We start from the raw sequence: 21,598 nt of genomic DNA, 5'->3' as shown, positions 1-21,598 counted from the left end.
AAAAAAACTTTACATGCATCACCAAAACGAAGTTGGTCCATTGCGGAAAACACGAGGCAACACATGAAGATGATATCACCACGGTACAACATTTTCATTTTCACTGAATGAGGAGATGTGGCAAATATGGCTGGATACATTTGGTAAATAAAGCATGGAAATGGTGAATAAATCAATGACAAGGGCCTTGTGTACAGTTTTAGCGGGACTATACTGAGGTGCAGTTGTTTTAGGGCAACTGTTTCCAAGTTGAGTTGTATGCTTAAAAAAAGAATGTGAAAAAAGGTTTGGTCGTGCATCCTCAAAGTGCAGATATGCCTTTTTTGAAATATGTATTTATTATTCTGCTAATAAAATTGCTATTGTAAATTATTCAAAAGAACAGATTATAGCTAAATCAGTGTTGAATTAGTACGATTTAAGTTCTCTGTTAAAGTTAGATGTATTATGTTATTAATATTAGCACTGTGTCTGTGGGGACATGATTATGTTGTTCTACATTACTGACATTAAATTTGATATCCTTGTAGCCACGACTGTGTAATTGACACAATTGACTTTGAAAAAGCACAGATAAATATTACAGCTGGAAAGCTGTCCTTAAATAGTTTGGAATGTGTTTATAGCAGGCAACAAAAGGACATGCATCACCACCGTTGTAATCAGTGATTTCCAAACTGCTGGATGTGCTTCCAGGTTAACCTGAAGGAGCACTGGTCTAGTGTAGATTATATCCCTGTGTGTCTATAAGGATTTACCACCAGCTTCGTAAGGCTCAGGCTGTTATTTTTTAAACACTGTCAACCTTTTACAGCCATGGCAATGGGGTTTTAACTGTGTGATACAGAAGAGCGCATTGTCACTTATAAACACACAAAGACACAGAAAACAATATACATTTCTAAAAGGGGTCAAAGTGGAAAGAAGAAGAGGGACTGCATCCAGACGCTTTCTCTGATTGAGAACCTGGGGGGGTAAATGTACCTCTGGTGGGCAGAGCTTTTGCAGATCCTGGCCCAGGGACGTATTGCTTGTGGAGCTGTGTCTTTCTGGGGAGTGTTATGAATGGACAGTCCAGGGGCCTTTGCTACATTCAGGTTCATTACCCCCCCTGCTATAGGACATCTTTGCACAGTGACCCAGTCAGTGAATCGGGTGTAACAACCCACTGAGACCATTCTTGTTCTAGCCAGTAACTGACAGGCCTGGCATTTACAAGTCGGATGGGAAGACGAAGGCTTCTGCAGCACTTTCGGCATCGGCATCGTCTTCCTCCTCTTCCTCTTCAGGAATGTTTTCAGGATCCCATGTAAAAATGTCAGAGTTATTGTCGTGTTCTGTGATGGATGAGGGGGATGATGGTGGTTTGGTCCCTTCCATCTCCCAAGGGCACATAGCATCACGCCGAGCCAGGGGCACGTTAGCTTTGGTCGCCTCTGCCCCCTGCGTGCTGCCGGCTGCAGATTCTGCAGCGTCACCCTGTTCCATAAAGAGTGCACCCTGGGTCTCTGTGACGTCCTGTCTACCACTGGCAAGGATAGTTTCCTCTTTCTCTGCAGACTTTTCTGGTTCATCAGTTTCCCATGGGCAAACGTCTTCTCGAACACTTTCTTGCTTTTTTATCTTCTCTGGTTCTATAGGATCCCTGGGCTCCCATGGACAAATGTCTGCCTTGGTGCTGTCCTGGCTTTTAGTATTTTCTGACTCTTCAGCTGGACCAGTTTCCCATACACAAACATCTGCCTGAACACTGTCTTGCTTTTTCATCTTTTCTGGTTCTTCGGGGACATCAGTTTCCCAAGGACAAATATTAACTCGAACACTGTCTCGTCTTTTCTCTTTTTGTGTTTCCTTGGAGATATCTGTTTTAGTACTGTCTTGTCCATTTGTCTTGTCAGTCTCTCCAGTTTCCCAGGGACAAACATCAACTTTGACACCATCTTTCTCCTCTGTCTTTTTTGGCTCCTCAATTTCCCATGGACCAACGTCCGTTTGAGTGCCATCTCGTCTTTTTGTCTTGTCTGGCTCATCATTTGCCCCAGTTTCCCAACGATAAACCTCTGCTAGAACGCTGTCTTGTCTTTTAGTCTTTCCTGTTTCTATGGAGACAATTGCCAGAGTGCTGTCTTGCTGCTCTGTTTCCTCTGTTTTCTCAGTCTCCCAAGGACAAATATTTACTCGAATGCTGTCAGTCTCTTTTGGATCAGCTTGAGTTCTGCCTTGAGTTTCCCAAGGACAAACATTTGTACAAGGGACGTCTTTTCCATCTGTCTTTTCTTGGTCCCCAATGTCCCATGGACAAATGTCTGTTTTTGCAACAGTGGTCTCCTGGGAAAATGATCTTTTGGTGATCTTTATGGTTATGGGTGGCATTGGACTCTCCTCTTCCCAAGGACAAAGTACTGTCAAATCTTTCGGTGGGTCAGGGAATTCCCATGGACATGCTTTTTCTAAGGGGACACTTAGTTTTTCAGGGGCAGATTTAGCTTGCTCTGTGCTTTTTGTTTGTACATCTTGTTTCCCAATGCTTGGCGTGTCTGTTGATTCCCAAGGACAGACATTCTCCCGTACACCGTCTTGGGATTTTGGGGTCTCTTCAGATTCCCAAGGACAGACATTGGCATGTATTGTCTCCTGACATTTTGGTGGCGCATTACGTAATCCCTTGTCCTCCTGTGGATTAACATTTTCATAAATAATCGGCACCTTTACTTTTTCAGGGAAGGAATCCCCCACATCCCAACGGCAGACATCAACCCGTACACTCTTTTGGGGTTTCAGGCCGTGAGAAATCTGTGGGGTTTCATCAGTTTCCCAAGGACATACATCTGTTGGTTTCTTGTTCAGACCCTCTGGTTTCTTCTCAGACTGGTTGGACGCTGAGGTAATTGGGATGGCGGAAACATCAGCTTCCCAAGGGCACACATCTCCCCGGACACTCTCCCGTCTTTTAAATACTTCTTCTGATTCCCAAGGACATACACTGGCACGTGCAGGCGCCTTTGGATCCTCCTCTGGTTCCCCCACCTCCCATGGGCAGATGTCTGCTGTGGTGCTCTGTTGTCTCTGTGGGGCCTGCTGGGAGGAAGCAGCAACATCCCATGGGCAAATATCTGATTGGGAAACACTCAGAGCAGGCCTAATTTGGCTACCCTTTCTGTGAGTGGAAGGAGTCTTAGCTGTGCTATGTGCAGTGTTTTCCCTTGAGATGAACACGTTTTCATACACACTGTCCTTTTGCATGTCCTCTGAGTCCCAGGGATAGACAGTGGACTGTACAACCACTATTCTCCTAGGACTTCTTTCAGAGGAATCACTTGAGGACAGTCTGATTGCAGCCTGTTTCACGAGGACAGGTTTCACATCTCCTGTTGTCATACTTATTTTTTGCTGTGTCCTCTTGTCTACGCTTGAAACGCTAAATTTCTTCTCCAAGTTTGAAACACTTTGTGATTTCGTTTCTGCGCTGGAAATGCTTGGCGTTTTTAATTTTAATGCTGCGATGACGGCGATGGCGGCTACACTCCCCTGGCTTTTTCGTGATATTGAGTCCAGTTTCTTTACCGTATCTCCTGCTGTCTCCTTTTTGGATTTTTCCTTGATGCTTGCATCCACAGATCCTACGAAAGATTTCACAGAGAGCCATTTCTGGGTGGAAGTGCGGAAGGAGAAGGCCCGCATGTCCTTTGCGGCCTTTGGGGACCCAGGTACACTAGTGGAGATGGGAGCCTGGGGTCTCGGGGACTCGCATTCTGCCTCTCCGCCTTGTGAATCCCCAGCAGGACTTTCTGCTGGGGTAGGAACAGGTAAATGGTCCCAGGGGCAAATATGTTTCAGTATTGGTGATGATATACTCTCTGGGCTCTGTGGTTCTTCCTCAGAGGGAGCAAAGGTAACGTGTGGCTGGTTCTTATTGGCAGGGCGTTCCTCCGCCAACTCCCAGGGACACACTTCGGCCTTGTCATAAGACTGGGATTGCACAAGGGCACTTGAGGTCTGGTCCTTGATAGCGATATCCTGTTGGGACTGCCCTTGCTCGCCTGGGGTATTTCTTCCAACCCGGTAGGTGTCTTCCAGACTGTGGGCTTTACTGGACGCTAAACTCAGTGACTTGTGTAGCTTGGTAGGTCCAGGAAACAAGAGATTGTTATCGACTGTAAGGTTTTGGGCACTGGCCGACTTACAGACCAATGGTGCGATATCCAGCGAGTCTGTCTCAGAGCGCTGTGAGCATCTCTTAGCTAGGTTCGCCCTTAACATGGTGTTGTGCAAGGAGGGGTCTTTATCGGTTACATAGTCATAGTCACTTTGAGATTTACGCAGCACTGGTGAAGGCTGCTTTACTGGTTCATCTTTGTAATTTATGCTCAAAGTATCTGGCGCTCTCTTACAGGACTCGGAGTGCGTAACATCCCTGCTGCCCAGGTTGACCTCTTTGCCATCACGGCTGCACTGTCGGCTCATGGACTCTGGGATCTCAGTGATACGCTTTATGATGGACCGGCCCAGCCCGCGCCGAGAGATGCGCTTCTTCTGCAGGTGGGGGTTGTTTGCTGTCATCTTCTTGGTCTTGTGGACCTCCAATTGACCATACAATTTCTTCAGCTCATCCTGGTGCAGGTGAAAAGGAAGAGAGAAGGAAGGATAAAGGGAATTAGGGAGGGTATTGGTATGAGTGAGCAGAGGAAAAGCCATAGGGAACAGTTAGTTGGGGAAGAGTTATTGTTAAGGACAAGGAGAGCAAGTTTAGGGAGAAGAGAAGGGGCAGGCGGAAAAGAAAACACAGGTCAGGTCTGTGCCAGGCCACATATTGTGAAATACACACAGGGCTTTTTATGTGTAAGTTTATAATTCTAGTTGGTTTTAAATTAGTATAAAGTAATCCTACAAATGGTTATAGCAGTAATTCAATGTTTATAATTGTTTTATTTTACTAAAGTTTAAATTCTATTTAATCATTTCTCCCCGTCTTGGCCTGGACAGTGCCTGAATAGAAATGGTCACTTAGTAAGGGTCCAGGGCAGAAAGGGAGTTTACCCGAATGTCATCGGGGTCCAAGCTGTGGTCACTCCAAACTGCTGAGGTAAAACTGCTGTTGAGGTACGAGCCGGATCGCCGCAAGTCCACCTCATCCTCATACACTTCCTCTGCAATCTCCTCTCTCCCCGCCCTCGACACATGGAGGAACTACAGAACACACACACAGAGTAGTTATTATGTGTCAGAGACAGATTTATACTTACATTGCTTGTGGAAGAAAATTGCCATGTACCTTGGGTATGAAGAGCAGGGCAAGTGTCACGGTGATAGTGACATGCGTATGGGTGAAGAACAGCAACAGCATCCAGTCAGGATGCAGAGAGGGCATGACAAACCTAAGGAAAATATAGAACAGGAAGACATGTTATATGTCCCTATACAATAAGCGTTTCTCTTGGTGAATAAGCATGTTTTATTCAATGATGTATATAAACACTGGATTGCTGATGCTATGTATTGGCCGATGAGAGGCTTTGAAGCCACCGGTCAGCCATATTGGCACTCCCCAGAAGAAGCAGTCCTCCATAGGAATTAAATGTTTCAAGGACAAAATTACATGAATTTAGGTATTTTTTCTTCTAGTGGGCACAGTAACAGAACTTTCAAAAAATTATACTTTACGGAACATGTTATTTTTTTTATTGTCTTTTTTATGTTTAGCTCACATAATATAATGTAAAGTATGCATTGTGTTTGTAATAAAATAAAGGTATTGTGCAAAAAACATGAATAAATACATTTCTACAGCTTTCAAAATATTTTTCACAATGGTGGGGGAGTGCCAAGATGGAGGTGCGGTGGCTTCTAAACAGCGCCCCCTGTCAGTGATCTAGTGTAGGCCTATATACTATAAATCATTGGCTTTATCCCAGTTTACTGCCTCTGTTTAGAGCCGGGTATCATGTACACTGGTTACCGTAGCAGGTGGAACATGGAGGATAGCAGCAGCTCGTTGTGTATGGCGATACCTATGTAGCGAGGCTCGTGGAAGGCTGAGGGCACTGGCTTCACAGCACTGCACAGTAAACTGCCCCAGCACAGAAACATCAGCTCGGCTGAGTCAGACAAAGAGACAGACATAACGTTTATACTCTTCTCATACACAAGTAGTCAGGCAGTAATGTGTTGTTTTGTCTGGGTTGTTGAGCTCAAAATCATGTTTGTAAATTGATTTTACCTCTGACCTCAATCAGGAATGTGATTTGTAACCAGACAGAAAAAAGCCAAATCGATAACAGTAACATTCACTGGATTTTTGGTTTTGGTCAATAGGTCTACACAAGAATGCCCGTGTGCTGGAGTTTCTCTTTTCAATATAGATTTTTTCTTCTTCTGTATCACCTGGAAAACACAAACAACCCTCTTTTTCAATTAGTGTTATCCACTCACCCACGGCCATCATGTAGTCCCAGCGGTCTAGGTCACAGAGGCTGAAGCCCTGACCATCCGACGTGGTCGATATGATCAGTAACGGAACGTTACGGTCACGGTTCTGTAGAACGCCCGCGGTCCACGCACACAGGAACCAGCTGACGGTCACAACCATGACTCCCAGCAACCTCAGCAGGTGTATGCTGGACATGTAGGGCACTCTCTGGGCTGTGCGCGACAGGAACACCTTGAGAACCCTGTATGTGTGGGAAGTTGACTTGATGTTACTCATTCCTCAGAGATAAACATACACAGACACCTTTTGACACATTTTGAATTACATTAGAGCATACAAACTGATCTGAGTTCAGAGAAAGAGCTCACAACATATTGATCGACCTGACTATAGAGAGGGGATACACATGCGGTGATACTGACGATACGTGAAATGTAGTAGTGAGAGAGTGCGGTAGTACAGACCTATATATCTTCAGTGTTACCGTTCCATAGACTATGGCAAAGCCCAGAAGTCGCACCCAGCGAAGCAGGATGCATCGGAAGGTGCTGGGCTTGAAGTACAGGATGAATACCTGAGGGGGAGGGATAGAGAGAGGCATTAGCAGATGATCTATCACGCAAAATCACTCCCTGTGAGCTTAGTTTACCTAGTTTTTGTAGTTACAATAGGCAACAGGCTGTGTGGATAAAAATAATACAGAACCATAATTGATTAGAATGTGTTTAAATAGAACATTTCTACCTTCCTCAGAGGAGAGACACATTATGCACTTAGTAATCACAACTGTATACAACAGTACAGAACGTATACAGAAATGCGCAGTGTACAGGACTGTGTGTGTACATGAGTGGAATTGTATGTGTGCTCTAGGTCGGTGACCGCGGCAACAGTAGATCAAATGGCTGGAGTGCTAAAGGGGGCGGTGTGTGACCACCCCAGGTCATGCCCTACAGAGATGAGAGAGTCTGTCCCTCGGTTGCCCTTTTGTCTGGGCCAACGCTCCACAGTTACAGCAGACTGAAAGGAATTTCACCTTTGTGTCGGCCTTTCAGCGTCTGAATCCCCCATATGTGTTTCTTTAGTGCATCTGTGATACCGTAGTGAAGTGGGAATACAGCAAAGCTCCTCCATTTTGAACGGAGGAAGGGAACACATTAATATGTGTATATCGCACATATGTAACTCAACCTTGTGTTCTAGCGAGCGAAGTAATATGATCAATGACCTACAAGGGCACCACATGCCCCCATCATTTACCATTGACTTGAACGGGATACTTTGATCAATGATTCAGGGTAGATACATGTGTGAGTGAGTTGTGCAACGACTACTTAATTGGGATAATGAATCACACAAGTGATTGATAACCTATCGCCGGCCATCGAGTAATGCAGAGTTATGCAACGAATACATTGACTGCGTCCCAAATGGCACCCTATTCCCTATATAGTGCGCTACTTTTGACCAGGGTCTATACGGGTGCCTTTGGGACGTAACCTTCCCCCTCCCAACCACCAATCTAAATCCTCCATTACAATATAATCCCCAACCCAACGCAGTGATCTGAAAAGAGCGCTCTTATCTCCACACTCACTCACTCATATATTATCTCACTCACCGGGAAGTACAGGAGCAGAGAGCCAAACAGGATGGTCTCCAAAAGCAGGAGACCCGATGCCCGGATCCTCTATAGGGGAAGGTGAGATAGACAGAGGGAAGGGCGAAAGGTGAGATGGAGGGAGGGAGGGTAAAGAGGAGGGATGGATGTGGGGGAGAGGGAAGGTGAGGGGGGGAGAGAAGGGGTGAGGGAGGGCAGAGAAGAGGGAAGGTAGAGGTCGATGGAGAGAAGGATGCGGGTGATGAGGGGGAGAGAGGGAAAGGGTGGATGAGGGAGAGAGAGGTGGAAGGGGAGATGGAAAGTGAGGGGAGGGGGAGCGAGAGGAATTGAGGAAACATGATTGGTTCAGTATGCTGTGCTTATCTTACAGTGGTTTGATTTCTGATGTCTCTGTGGACCATCGCTGCTCCGTGTTTAACCATTTAACTCTACATGTGTTGATGTATGCAGAGACTAGGCCCGTGGAGCACTATCTTAGAGAGGAAGAATGGCTAGGGGGAGGTACAATTATACTAATGCCCCTGCTGTAATGTGATGATACATGAAGATATACAGGTAACTGCCAAAATAAAGGAAACACTTGAGCAAATGAGGGGTACAAGTACATTACCGTTCAAAAATTTGGGGTCACTTAGAAATGTTCTTGTTTTTGAAAGAAAAGCACATTTTTTGTCCATTAAAATAACATCAATGTCACGATCGTCGTATTGTGGAAGAGAGGAGGACCAAGGAGCAGCGTGATAACAATACATCTTCTTTTATTAACGAAGACGAAACGAACACTGACAAACTATACAAAAACGTGAAGCTATAAAACGAAAGTGCAGACACAAGCAACTAACGTAAAGACATAGACAATCACCCAAAACTACCTAATGACTATGGCTGCCTAAATATGGCTCCCAATCAGAGACAACGATAGACAGCTGTCTCTAATTGAGAACCAATCTAGGCAACCATAGACATACAAACACCTAGACTGAACACTGCCCCATAAACATACAAAAAAACCTAGACAATACAAAACACATACATCCCCCATGTCACACCCTGACCTAACTAAAATAATAAAGAAAACAAAGATAACTAAGGCCAGGGTGTGACAATCAAATTGATCAGAAATACAATGTCGACATTGTTAATTTTGTAAATGACTATTGTAGCTGGAAACGGCTGATTTTTAATGATATCTACATAGGCGTACAGAGGCCCATTATCAGCAACCATCACTCCTGTGTTCCAATGGCACGTAGCTAATCCAAGTTTATCATTTTAAAAGGCTAATTGATCATCAGAAAACCCTTTTGCAATTATGTTAGCACAGCTGAAAACTGTTGTTCTGATTAAAGAAGCAATAAAACTGGCCTTCTTTAGACTAGTTGAGTATCTGGAGCATCAGCATTTGTGGGTTCGATTACAGGCTCAAAATGGCCAGAAACAAATAACTTTCTTCTGAAACTCGTCAGTCTATTCTTGTTCTGAAAAATGAAGGTTATTCCATGCAAGAAATTGCCAAGAAACTGAAGATCTCGTACAACGCTGTGTACCACTCCGTTCACTGAACAGAGCAAATTGGCGCTAACCAGAATAGAAAGAGGAGTGGGAGGTCCCGGTGCACAACTGAGCAAGAGAACAAGCACATTAGAGTGTCTAGTTTGAGAAACAGACGCCTCACAGGTCCTCAACTGGCAGCTTCATTAAATAGTACCCGCAAAACACCAGTCTCAACGTCAACAGTGAAGAGGCGACTCCGGGATGCTGACCTTTTAGTGGACAAAAAATGTGCTTTTCTTTCAAAAACAAGGACATTTCTAAGTCACCCCAAACTTTTGAATGGTAGTGTATATTGAAAGCAGGTGATTCCACACAGGTGTGGTTTCTGAGTTAATTAAGCAATTAAAACGTCCCGTTCCATCATGCTTGTATAAACATGCCCAGTTGGCCATTAGTTTGGCTACCATGGCTAGAAGAGATCTCAGTGACTTTGAAAGAGGGGTATCAAAGGAGTATAGGGGGTTTAAAGCATGTGTGTCTCAGCCACCAGATCTCAACTCAATTGAACACTTATGATTCTGGCACGGCGCCTGAGACAGCGTTTTCCTTCATTTACAAAACATCAAATTATGGAATTTCTCGTGGAAGAATGGTGTCGCATCCCTACAACAGAGTTCCAGACACTTGTAGAATCTATGCCAAGGTGCATTGAAGCTGTTCTGGCGGCTCATGGTGACCCAACGCCCTATTAAGACACTTTATGTTGGGGATTTCCTTTATTTTGGCAGTTACCTGTATGTTGGCCCTACTGTATGCATACATCTGATATCGGATAAATGTATTCATTCGTAAGCTGTCACATAGAACATTGCTTAAGATATTCAATTCATGTTAACACTCAGGGCTCATATTCAGAAGGAGTCTTAGAGTAGTGCTGATATAGAATCAGTTTGGCCTTATAGATTGTGGTGAATAATATTATATGGACAGGGAGGACCTGATCCTAGATCAGCACTCCTACTTTGAGACGTTTTTTAAATTCAAGTTCAGAGCCCAGAGTTAGGTATTTCCACATTTCTTATCTAGAGTGACAACGACGATGATGAGTAATGACAGAAGACGTCAAGATGACTAGATTACCTGTGATAGAGCCACAGAGTTTCAGCATATGCTTTATACAAGGAAGCAATATTCTAGCACTGACAGTGTTTCAAAAGAATGAGGGAACAACTTAATTGTTACTTTTAACAGAGCTTCATATCAATTTCCTTCTAAGTATAGACTAAAGTAGCACTGCGAATAAACATTGAAACTTGAAGATTAGTGAGATCTTCATAATGAAACCGAACAGTTAACCATCAATGATGGCTTGTTGTAGAAGTTGCCACTAACCACAGATCTAGAATCATATTTCTCTACCATTAACCTTAACTGTTAGGAGTTACTCCAGAGGTGTATTCATTAGGGACCACAAGAAAGAAAACATAATGCAACAGGGAGGGACTACCTTAACTTGTCCAACAAGAAGCACTCATTTAAATTTTCCGTTGCAATACATTTTGCTACAGTGTACCCTAATGAATATGACCCTCTCACCCACTAGAACTCACTCACCCTGCTGCATCTGAACTGGTAGGCCACCAGCATGCTGATGAACACCAGCAGCATGAAGAAGCCCTGGACGGCCAGCACCCCGGCTCTGAGGAACCAGTCCTCCTTTACCCAACAGGGGGTGCCGTCCTCGCAGCGCCTGCAGCCCGGCCAACAGGGGAGACAGATGGGCAGGGCCGGGTAACACACGCCACCCCCCTCCCCACCGCTGTTGTTCAGGGCACCACCTTCTGTATTAGACACGCACGGGGATAGAAACAAAGACAGCTGGACAGTGACGACAATACATCTTAAAGTATTGTCTTAGAGCTGTTTTTAGCTTACAAGTCAAAAGATTACATCACCTTGACCAGGGTCTTATATAAAGTAAAGTTCTTAGACAAACATTGAATAGAAATGTTCTTGATTGTGTGTATGCATCCCAAATGGCACCCTATTCCCTACACGGTGCACTAGCCTGTGGGCCCTGGTCAAAAGTAGTGCACTATAAAGGGAATAGGGTGCCATTTGGGATGAAGCCTGTGTGTCTTCTTTACCATCCATTGGGGGGCTGTAGTATCCCTCTTTGCAGCGACAGCAGTACTGGCCCAATCTGAATCCCTGGCCTGTGATTGGCTCACACTGGAAGGTAGTAAAAGCAGTGGGGATTAAAGTTCACATCACAGTACAAGGACAGGGGTAGTTTGGGTTTTGATCAATCCTTGTCCCTGATTGGCTGGAACCTGATTGGCTAGAAGGAGTCTACGCACATGATTACCAAGGATGAATAGGGTCCGTGAGTTTGACATGCCTGTATTAGGAGGACTTTATCATTATTGCAATATCCCCACTCCACACCTGAAAGGGGAGCTCCTAGAGGAATAAAAAACAATTCAATGCAAGTAATACTTTCTCTTTGGCATATCTGCATCCATTGCAATGTTTCCATCTGTAAACAGCTGTGGACGTCAGAAAAACCAATGCAACCAAGGCATCATTATCTGCTGCTGCTGTAATATCAGCATTTCTGTGTGAAAATGGCCAAAAAAACTATGTTCTCTTGTTATGATAAAAAGGGCTTTGTTGGTATGAATTGTTACAATTAGGTGACTGTATTGCCTATGCTGATTGGACTGACATGCTTGGCCATTCTTGATGGAGATGGAGTGTGTTCCACATGTTCTCTCAGCCAGCCTGGTGTTAGTTTTTCCACCATGATGGTTCCCAGCACAGCAGCACTCAGTCAAGGAAACACCCATTTGGACGCTCGCCCCTCGCCTCCGTGTTAATCTAAGTTAAACCCTAAATGGATATGTAATGCCTCGCTACCAAGAGCATTATCCCTTTTCTACCAGTGAAATCCCATATGCACACACACGTTGGCAGACACACACACAAACACACACATGCCCACCCTCAAGTACATGTGCAATCCCACATCAGGTATTGACAGACCTAATGGCTTGCTTAAAGCAGCAACGGTCATCTAAATTGTTAAAAGGTTTTAAAAACTATTATAATAAATGCAACAGTTGGACAATGGATGAAGATACTCCAAACGTTTTGAGTTTGTATAATCCGTGAGATATTGACTGAATTAGAGTTCAGGGATTTTGGTGGGAATTCAGGTATTCCATTTTATTGTAAAATTTCACTTTTCTTTCTTAGAATGCACTCATTTACATTTACTTATTGTATCAGGTATTTTTTTAAATTATATGTACCTAATTTGCATAAATACACCAGACGTATTTGAAGATATGAATAAATTAACACAAAGGGGAGGAACAGGGCCGCAACCACCAGACACTTGCTCGGTCAACCCTACCTGCAATGTCTAGACCGCCTCATTTATTACTGTTGTTGTCACGTTTCTTGCATAATTCAACAAGTGTGATAATAGCAGGATACCCTTAGATTAAAAATAAACACGCTTGGCTCTAGATTACACCTACAGTATCTAAACATACTTTACATTGTTGGCGAGATCAGACATAATATCACTATAATTCGAGTCTTCATTTTCTGAAGTTGGTTTCACTTCAGCGCATCTAATTTGTAAACATTTCAACTGTATCAAATTATTACTTTTTTCAATTCCACAAAAAATTATCCCCCATCAAAAGAAAGTTATTTTTCTTCTCTTTCTTGTGAGGTACGCGTCGAGACGGTGTGTTAAATCCCTGACGAAGCTTTAGCGTTCGTATAGATTCAACAGAAAGACAATGTATCCCATTGAGCCCATTACAGCCATTGCCGGGGTGTGTTTGACAGGTCATAACAAACATTTCCACGGTCGTAACGTTAACGGGGAAAAACGACAGGCACAAGCAAGAGTATGAAAGAGTCGGAGGATTCAAATGAAAGGTATCAATCCAGCGAGAATTAAGTGACAAGTGGATATTCACCCCTCAAACACAGGAAATAGATGGCTGAAAAATACAAATCCTCAGGTGGGCGGGGTAAACGCGTTTCTACTTAAAGGGTTAAATATTTGTATGTGCCATGGATTAAACTGAACTCAGGCATGAAGGCAATTTAATTATCAGATGGTGATGGCATACATAGTAAGTAATTAAGAAGTCAGCCGGTTGGTAAACATAGCATGGACCTGCACTCCAAAGCCTCATGATGTACATATCAAGCTCACTCCAGAGGCGTATTTGCTCTATGGCTTGACTCTTACTGAGTGTCTATCTAATATGGTTCATTGTGTGTTTTTTTTATTGCGTTATGTCATTTTGATTGAGAGAGGTGTTTTTTATTTTTCTTAGTTGACTGTTATATGGATTTACAATTGACTTGGTGAGTAATTTGTATGTAACACACACACACACACACACACACACACACACACACACACACACACACACACACACACACACACACACACACACACACACACACACACACACACACACACAAGTGAAAGTGAAAGACACATCTGTTTGCCTTTTGAAAAAACCTGATAAAGGTATCAAATCACTTGATTTAAGTGTAGCTAGATCATATAGTTTAAATACAGTATTACATATTTTTTTTATTGGTTTTAATGCAAGTCATCTCTTCCCCTTTTTAAAGAGGCCTTAGCCCGCAATTAGACATGAATCAATTAACTCCTTTTGTAGGAAATTAAATCATCTCTAATAAAACATCCCATTCTACCTGGAAATCAATCTCTCTCTTGTTCCACCTCTGACCTGTCTCTGGATGTTCCATGAGGGGACAGGATGAGACTAGAGAGGGGATGATGCTGATGAGATTGGGATATGGGTGTGCTCCTGTGTTGTTTCTGTCTGTCAGATGAGTGATGGGTGCATGGGGATTGGGGGACGGATGTCGTTCATGGCTGGATTATCATCTTAATCCTGCAGATCATCCCTCCGCCACCCAGCACAGCTATCTTTAAACAGAAGGGCGGGATGAGAGGGAGAGGATTGTGTCGGAAAGGACAGATGATGATCAAACAAGAGAAGGGGAATAAATAGGGGGTGAAGGTAAAGGAGGAGCAGAGGAGGACAAATATGAATGGATAAGGGGATGAGTGGAGGATAAAAATGTAAATGAAGTAACACGTGAAGGATGGAGGTGGAGAGAGAGTAAAGCTATTTAAAGCGGTTAGGGTTGACGAATGTATCTATATGAATCATATGATGTAACAATACCCACTACTACTACTTAAATACTGCCTATATGGTGACTTACCAAAGTATATAGGTTAGGGTTTGGAGTATTGTAGCTTATTCAACTCAACTCCACCACTTACGATGGAGTTGCGCGGCGACTAGTGTGGATGGCTCAAAAACTGCAGATTTTAGCCCCCAAAGAATAGCCCGTAATTACACAAGACGTTGTTCCGTATAACTGTGGGCTATTCTTTGGGTGATTTAATCAGTAGTTTTGAATCAAATCAAATCAACATTTTCTGTGACGTCAGCGCTCCAGTACCCTCAACTCCAATGTAAATCATGGAGTTGAGTTTAGCCAGTTAGGGGTTTTTGCAGTCTCTTGTGACAGAGTAGCTGGCCAGCCCACTCAAGGTTTGGTTCTAGGAGATTTAGGGCTCAATTCAATCAGATCTGCTTTAGCAGACATCTGCATAGCGGTTGTTTTGGCATTATCGGGGGTGGAAGTGCGTTAGAGTGGTCAAATCCACAAGTGGCTCCTGGCATTATATCTACAGCAGACATTGCCATTGGGTGCATGGAGTTGCATTAAGAGAATTCCAATGCAGCCCTGTTTACAAGTTCCAACACTGGAATGTGAGATCTACACCTCGATTAGGCTGATAGAAATCCTCATTATTTTGTTGAATGACTTTCAATTTGAACGTACTTATGTATATGTAGCCTACACTTTCTCGTTCTCAACTTCTAATGTGGGGGTTTCACCAACAACGAATTCAGCTGGAGAAGTTGTGCCCCCATTCATTTTCAACGAGGGCATGCAGAGAAATGTGCGGGGGATTGTGAGAGGCGAGAACCCTGCTAGCAGACCAGTAGAAGAAGTTGAGCTCTGCTCTACTTTATAAAAACTTAAATCAAAGCGAAGCATTGGAGCAAAGCATTGTCAAGAGAAGGAGTTGCCTTTGGTCAAAACCCACTGTAATGCGATTGGGATGGGTGTGGCTTCGTGACAATGATCAAGCGCAGCTGCTCACCGATTTGACAGCTCCAACGCTATCACCGGTTAACGCTTGATCTGATTGAATCTAGGCCTTGGTCAGAGATAAGAGGTCCTGTAACTCTTCAACAACAATTTGGGGTTCAATTACTATTTTTCCAGGTCTTAAACATTTTGAGAATCTCTTTACCTCCATGGTGGTGCGGTTGCACTGGTGTGTGTTGGCAAACCAAGCGTCCCCCGTGGCACACTGGTTCACATCAAAGCCCTGTACGTTTACATCCACACGGATTACACCCCTGGCACAAGAGCGCGCACACACACAAAGAGACACATCCATTTCAGTAAAGGAGACTATCCTGGAAACTAACTGGACACAAACAAATAGCAAATAGCAACATAAACAACAAGACCTTTTATGGGAACAAATATATTATTATTGTAATTGAATCATCCATATTCAACTCTATCTCCTGAAGCTTGACATTTTCTCTAGATCAACTTCTTTGGCCTTTAAAAGTGCCTTACTTTGAAATGTCAGATGGTATCCAGCAATGGGTAATTCAATCATATCTGCTATTTCAAATGCTTATCAAAGTATCTCCAGTGTGGCTCTCTGGTTACTACTATAGGCCCAACTACTGCTGGGGCCAGATATTTTTAGAGCCAGGCACTAAACGTGAATTATAGCCTACTGGGGGCAGGAGTAGTGGGTTGGGGCCATCATAGTCCTTGATGATGGTACTAAACCTATCTACCTCAAATGATATCATCAGTATGAGACACAGAGAGAGACATGGGTTTGTCCAAATGGCAGCCTATTCCCTATGTAGTGTGCTACTTTTGACCAGGGCCCTCGCCCAACTCGCCCTGGTCAAAAGTAGTGCACTATATAGAGAATAGGGTGACACTTGGTCAAAACCTATATAAGCAATAGAGTGTCATTTTAGACGCAGCCAGGGTCCTAACTGACCTGAACTCAGGGCTGAGGTCGGGCTTCAGGCCGTAGAAGGAAGTGGATAGGGTGAGCAGCCAGCCCGGCAGGAACCGGCCGTCCTCACACTCTAGGAATGGCCCATTGGCCCAGCGCACCCCGCTGCGATTGGTCACGTAGCTATCGCCCCGCCCCCATTTGGGCGTGTCCAGGGTGCTGAGGTCATTGAGGAGGACTCTTTTAGATAGGGTCGAGGTGGGCTGGTTTGAGGAGGCGGGAAACTTGAAACTGCTGAACCAGGTGTCGTCGGGTGCGGGGGCCGGGAGGTGCAGACTTTCCCATTGGCTAGAGAGGTCCTGGAGGAGGATGCTCTGGTACCTGGGGGGGGCAGGGTTCCGGGAGGCGCGGAGCACGAGCTGGGGGGCGGTGGAGGCTGGGTCGGCATCAAAGGTGAGGAGGGCCTGCCGGATGAGGGGGTCGGCCTCCAGAAGGGCGCGCACCATGGCGTGGTACCACTCCATGTCCTCTCGCACACTGCTCTCCCGCAGGTCGCTGGCCTGGAAGATCATGTTGAGGAAGTTGGCCGTGTTGGCCAGGGCGTCCATGGACGGTCGGAGGGGGACATAGAACCCCCGCGGCAGGGGGCCGTTCTGACCCGTGAGACTGTACGCCCGGTCACACTCCACTATCTCCAAGACGGAGTAGTCCCCGCTGTAGAGAAAGACCTCTGCCGGCGTCCAGTCCTCCTCTGGGGCTTCCGAGGGGGTCGTGACCGACCCTGAGGGATCGGGGCTGTAGGGGGTGCCCGACTCCCCTGTAGCGCTCACAACGGACGACGTTGGGTCCTCTGACTCGGCTGTAGTCCCCAATTCAGAAACTATGCTAACCTGTGCTGAAAGGAGGGGCGTGAGCAGCAACAGGAGGAGCCAGACAGGGCCCATTCTCAAATCCACTCCCGTTGGGGGGGCCATATACTAATACCCCCCTCTTGTATAATCTCTAGTCTTGACCTTTTTCAAAATCCTCAAATAAATGTCACATTTTGGCCGAGGCTTAGAAAGCCTCATAAGCCTCTTCTCTCATCTCTCTTTATGTCTCTTCTCCTTCTCTCCAGTTGTAGTCATACAGGCAGAGGTGCTCCAGCAGGTGTCTGCTGTAACGACAAGGGGGAGTTGATCATCTGTAGCACTGTCTCAGACACACAACACACCGTGCTCAATTGTGCCTCATAATCACACACTCCTCACACACACACACACACACACGGATAAAAATCATACTCTCTACCTCCGATGGGAACTGGGGGAATCCAAGTTGTGTTCCTGGTTAATCCTGCATGTCGGTGGGAGGGAGACGGAATTGATGGGAAAATCCAGTGCCGTTCCCGCTCAATCCCACTACCATTCCCATCATGTCTGCAGTCAATCTGCCTGTCACTCCCATGTTTGTATTCCGGTTTCCCGACGACGAGTCCCCTGTCAGAGCAGCAGCAGAGCAGCGAGAGACAAAACCAACCGAGATTAGAGAGAGAGAGGTGCGCCACACTCCCAGCCCAAAATAAGCGCTAGCATGTACAACAGGAGGAGGCAGAGAGGGAGGCGGGGAGTGAGGAAACAGCCCAAAATTGAGGGTCTGAGGCAAGGTGGGGGGAGAGAGAGAGAGCAGGTATAGTAGTGTGTGGAAGGGGAAAGAAAAAGAGTGGCTTTCCTCCGTCTCTCTCTCTCTCTTCTGCACTCCTCCTTCTGTCTGCCTGTTACATTCTTGCTCGCTCCACAGTTCCTCTGTAAAGCATTTCTCGCTCTCACTGTCCACTCTCTCTCTCTCTCTCTGACTGACGGTGATTACCCCTGCTCCTCAACCTCTACCCCCTCTCTCTCTCTCTGCCCCTGCCTCTCTCTCTTTCTGTGATTCCCCCTCAGTATGCTGCTGGAGATGCTAATGTAACTGTTGTGCCTGTGGAGTGATGAGAGTGCACATCTGTTGGCGGCAGGGACTGCTGTGTATGTCTGTGTGTGTCTATGTGTGTGTTTTAGTGTGTGCGTGTGTGTCTGCAGCGCAAAGAGGAGAGAGGGTGATGCAGGATGAGGGTTAATCCGCCTGTATTTGGGCATCCATCAAAATCGTGCGCTCGATGGATTAACCCCTGGTGTTCCAGCGGGGTCAGCCAGGAGAGTGGATGAGGGACCAGGCTGCTCTTTGATCATCCAGGAATATGTACACAGTGACACACACTGTCAGGGAAGTTAGGGATGCTATAGATATGATGATGCTTTCAGCTGTATGATGTGTGTTGACAAATAGATTACCGGTGTCTATTTGGTGAACAGGTGGAGATAGATTCATATTGAGTGTCGTCATGTGTGGCTATAAAATGGGAATCTCCCTTATCATACGATTCAGTATTCATCATCACTAAGAATGAGGGAAGGGGGGAGGGTGGGAGAGAAGGAGAGAGAGAGGGAGTGTTTGTGTGTGTGAGAGGGAGCGAGAGAGAGAGAGAGAGAGACCTCCCACCCCTTCTTATATCTCAGTGATGGAGCAGACAACTCCAGGCTCTGGGTGATGCAGGCACATCCTTGTTTTGGTGCCATGGCAACGGGCTTCTGAGAATTTTCATCCATTCCTGTGGGCCGCCTACCCCCACCCAGGACTGCAGAGCAGGGGAGGTGCTGCAGTGGTGTGGGAAAGACAATGATGCTGCACAGATGTGTGTGTGTGTGTGTGTGTGTGTGTGTGTGTGTGTGTGTGTGTGTGTGTGTGTGTGTGTGTGTGTGTGTGTGTGTGTGTGTGTGTGTGTGTGTGTGTGTGTGTGTGTGTGGGTGTGTGTGTGTGTGTCCGTGTGTGTCCGTGCGTGCGTGTGCGTCCGTGCGTGTGTGTGTGTGTGTCCGTGTGTATGTGTCCGTGCGTGTGTGTGCGTGTGTGTGTGTATTTAAGTGTGTATAATCTGTGTGTTTCTGTGTGTTCACATGTGCCTGTGCTTTTACTGTATGTAGTTGGGAGTTTGTTCATAGTAATACCGGATTAAGCCTGCTTGTAAATGTTAAGATACCAAATGATCAGTGCATAGTCTGTGTTTATGTATACATCCATTTAAATCTCACAATCGGGACTCAATGTTAATGCAAATCTCACAATCAGGACTCTGTTTAAAATTACCCTTGATAAAGCAAGCAATTTTATAGTTGTGCATATGTGCATTTTCAGCCCCTTGTGTTGCCAGCCCTGTCCAACATTACCTGTATAAGCAGCTTTTGAATTAAACATTATCTGTGATCATGATAATGCATTACCCTGCACCATCTCATTGACTTAAATATATGTGTTTACATACTAGCTAGCACTCATCAAGAATTAAATGTCTGTCCATCCATTCTACGATGATCATTTGTATTAAACTGGGCTTCAGTGGATTTACCATCATTGGTGGCCTGTAGCACCACCTTCTGGTTGAGAGATGTAAATAAAATAAAAATATTTTTACAACGGATTGAATGAGTCATGATTTATGGGTGAAAACCTTTTGTCATCCTTTGTCTGCAAGGTGGTCTGTTTTGTATATGACAGGTGGAGGAAATTGATAGCATCCTGAAATCTGAAATAGGGTATCCAACAAGGGGAGATAGGCATTGCTGAAATGTAGGTTGTCAAGCTCAAGACAGTGCTTCTTGCTCTGATGGAAGGCTCTAGAATTCCCCAATCATGTCTCATCACTTTAATTGGGGAACAATGAGTGCAGTCTAGGAGGCAACTCCTTAGGATATAGCAGGCTAAAAGTGGAAGTCAAATGGTTAGGTCTAATTATAAACGCCCATGCATTGATGATTTATCTTTTGCAAATGAATTGATGGAATTTATATTCTATCCTGTTCTATTCTCTGACATTACATTCTATGAGTGACACATGGATTGCTGAATCGCCAGATGTATGTTTTTAAGTGCAGTCACATCAAGTGCAGTCACAGAGTGTGCGGGCCTGTGTAATGACTCTCGTCCAGGAAGTTTTGATGACGTGGCACAGTCTGGAATAGAATAGAATCTGAATCTTTATTTATTATTTTTTCTCCCCTAATTTCCTTAGTCACTTTAATAGCACAATGTTAGATTGTTTCTTCCCGAGCCAAATTGAACTGAAATTGACACAGCTTTTAAGTTGGCGAAGACTGGGCGGTGAGATGCCAAGAACAGACCGAGCAGATCAGGTGCCCAGCACTGCCCACAGCCATTGGCACAAGTGGTCAGATTTTTATACCGTGCACTGGAGAAAATAACGGACTAATTTGTTGAAGTCATGCAATAATTTGCCAAGACATGCAGTGAAATCAGAATAGGCCTTGCATACTAAATGTTTATTATTGCCTAAGCTATTAGGGATGTTATTACCATGCTGAATCTTGCAACTAATCAATCCATAGCCTATTTTACAGCCATCAATCAATAAAATTCAGCAACAACAAATATAGTCTTGTATTGAATTAATTTCCCCCAATCAATGTCAATAATAGGAACAATTTGGATGTTGTAATATTTAGGCTACTATGCAAGTCACTAATTGCAAAGTAGCCCAGCATTCTGAAATTATTAATTATTTGTGTTATTTTGTGTGTATTTTTTTGTATTACTAGATATTACTGCACTGTTGGAGCTAGAAAACACAAGCATTCCGCTGCACCTGCGATAACATCTGCAGATCTGTGTATGCGACCAATAAACTTTTATTTGATTTCTCTCTTTCATCACTTCACGCTACAGGGAGAGAGAAATGGGGGGAGGGAGAGGGAGACAAGGGACACACTGAACACAGAACGCATAGGATTTGCGGAAGTGAGGGAGCGGGTGGGGCTTCGCTGGGAACCGGAGAGAGATAGAGATAGCGAGAGAAAGAGAGAGAGAAAGAGAGAGAGAGAGTGGT

The 21,598-nt window shown here is 44.8% G+C and overlaps 1 protein-coding gene across 1 annotated transcript; it reads right to left on the bottom strand.

Annotated features, from left to right (window-relative positions):
• Positions 1 to 1,212: 1,212 nt before the first annotated feature.
• si:ch211-156l18.8 (probable G-protein coupled receptor 158) lies at positions 1,213 to 17,630 on the bottom strand. Its single transcript, XM_038978903.1, has 13 exons — positions 16,729 to 17,630; positions 15,946 to 16,054; positions 11,690 to 11,774; positions 11,157 to 11,383; positions 8,049 to 8,117; positions 6,892 to 7,001; positions 6,430 to 6,668; positions 5,957 to 6,095; positions 5,273 to 5,375; positions 5,038 to 5,187; positions 4,392 to 4,611; positions 3,565 to 4,343; positions 1,213 to 1,479 (listed from the first exon to the last, which is right to left on the bottom strand). The coding sequence occupies exons 1-13, from the start codon at positions 17,628 to 17,630 to the stop codon at positions 1,213 to 1,215; spliced, it is 3,399 nt and encodes a 1,132-aa protein (XP_038834831.1).
• Positions 17,631 to 21,598: the final 3,968 nt, after the last annotated feature.

Source organism: Salvelinus namaycush, chromosome 39 (assembly GCF_016432855.1).
Source record: "Salvelinus namaycush isolate Seneca chromosome 39, SaNama_1.0, whole genome shotgun sequence".
NCBI lineage: Eukaryota > Metazoa > Chordata > Actinopteri > Salmoniformes > Salmonidae > Salvelinus > Salvelinus namaycush.
The sequence above is the reverse complement of the archived record's forward strand: the minus strand, read 5'-3'. Positions and strand labels throughout refer to the sequence as shown.

What these genes read in the sequence shown, in the direction of transcription:
- si:ch211-156l18.8 (XM_038978903.1), bottom strand. Translation starts at nt 17,630, where the DNA reads ATGGGCCCTGTCTGGCTCCTCCTGTTGCTGCTCACGCCCCTCCTTTCA. An exon ending in CTACAGCCCCCCAATGGATG is followed by an intron (nt 11,384 to 11,689) that starts GTAAAGAAGACA and finishes TGTCTAATACAG; the next exon opens with AAGGTGGTGCCCTGAACAAC. An exon ending in AGGAGACAGCAGGAGATACG is followed by an intron (nt 1,480 to 3,564) that starts GTAAAGAAACTG and finishes TTTATGGAACAG; the next exon opens with GGTGACGCTGCAGAATCTGC.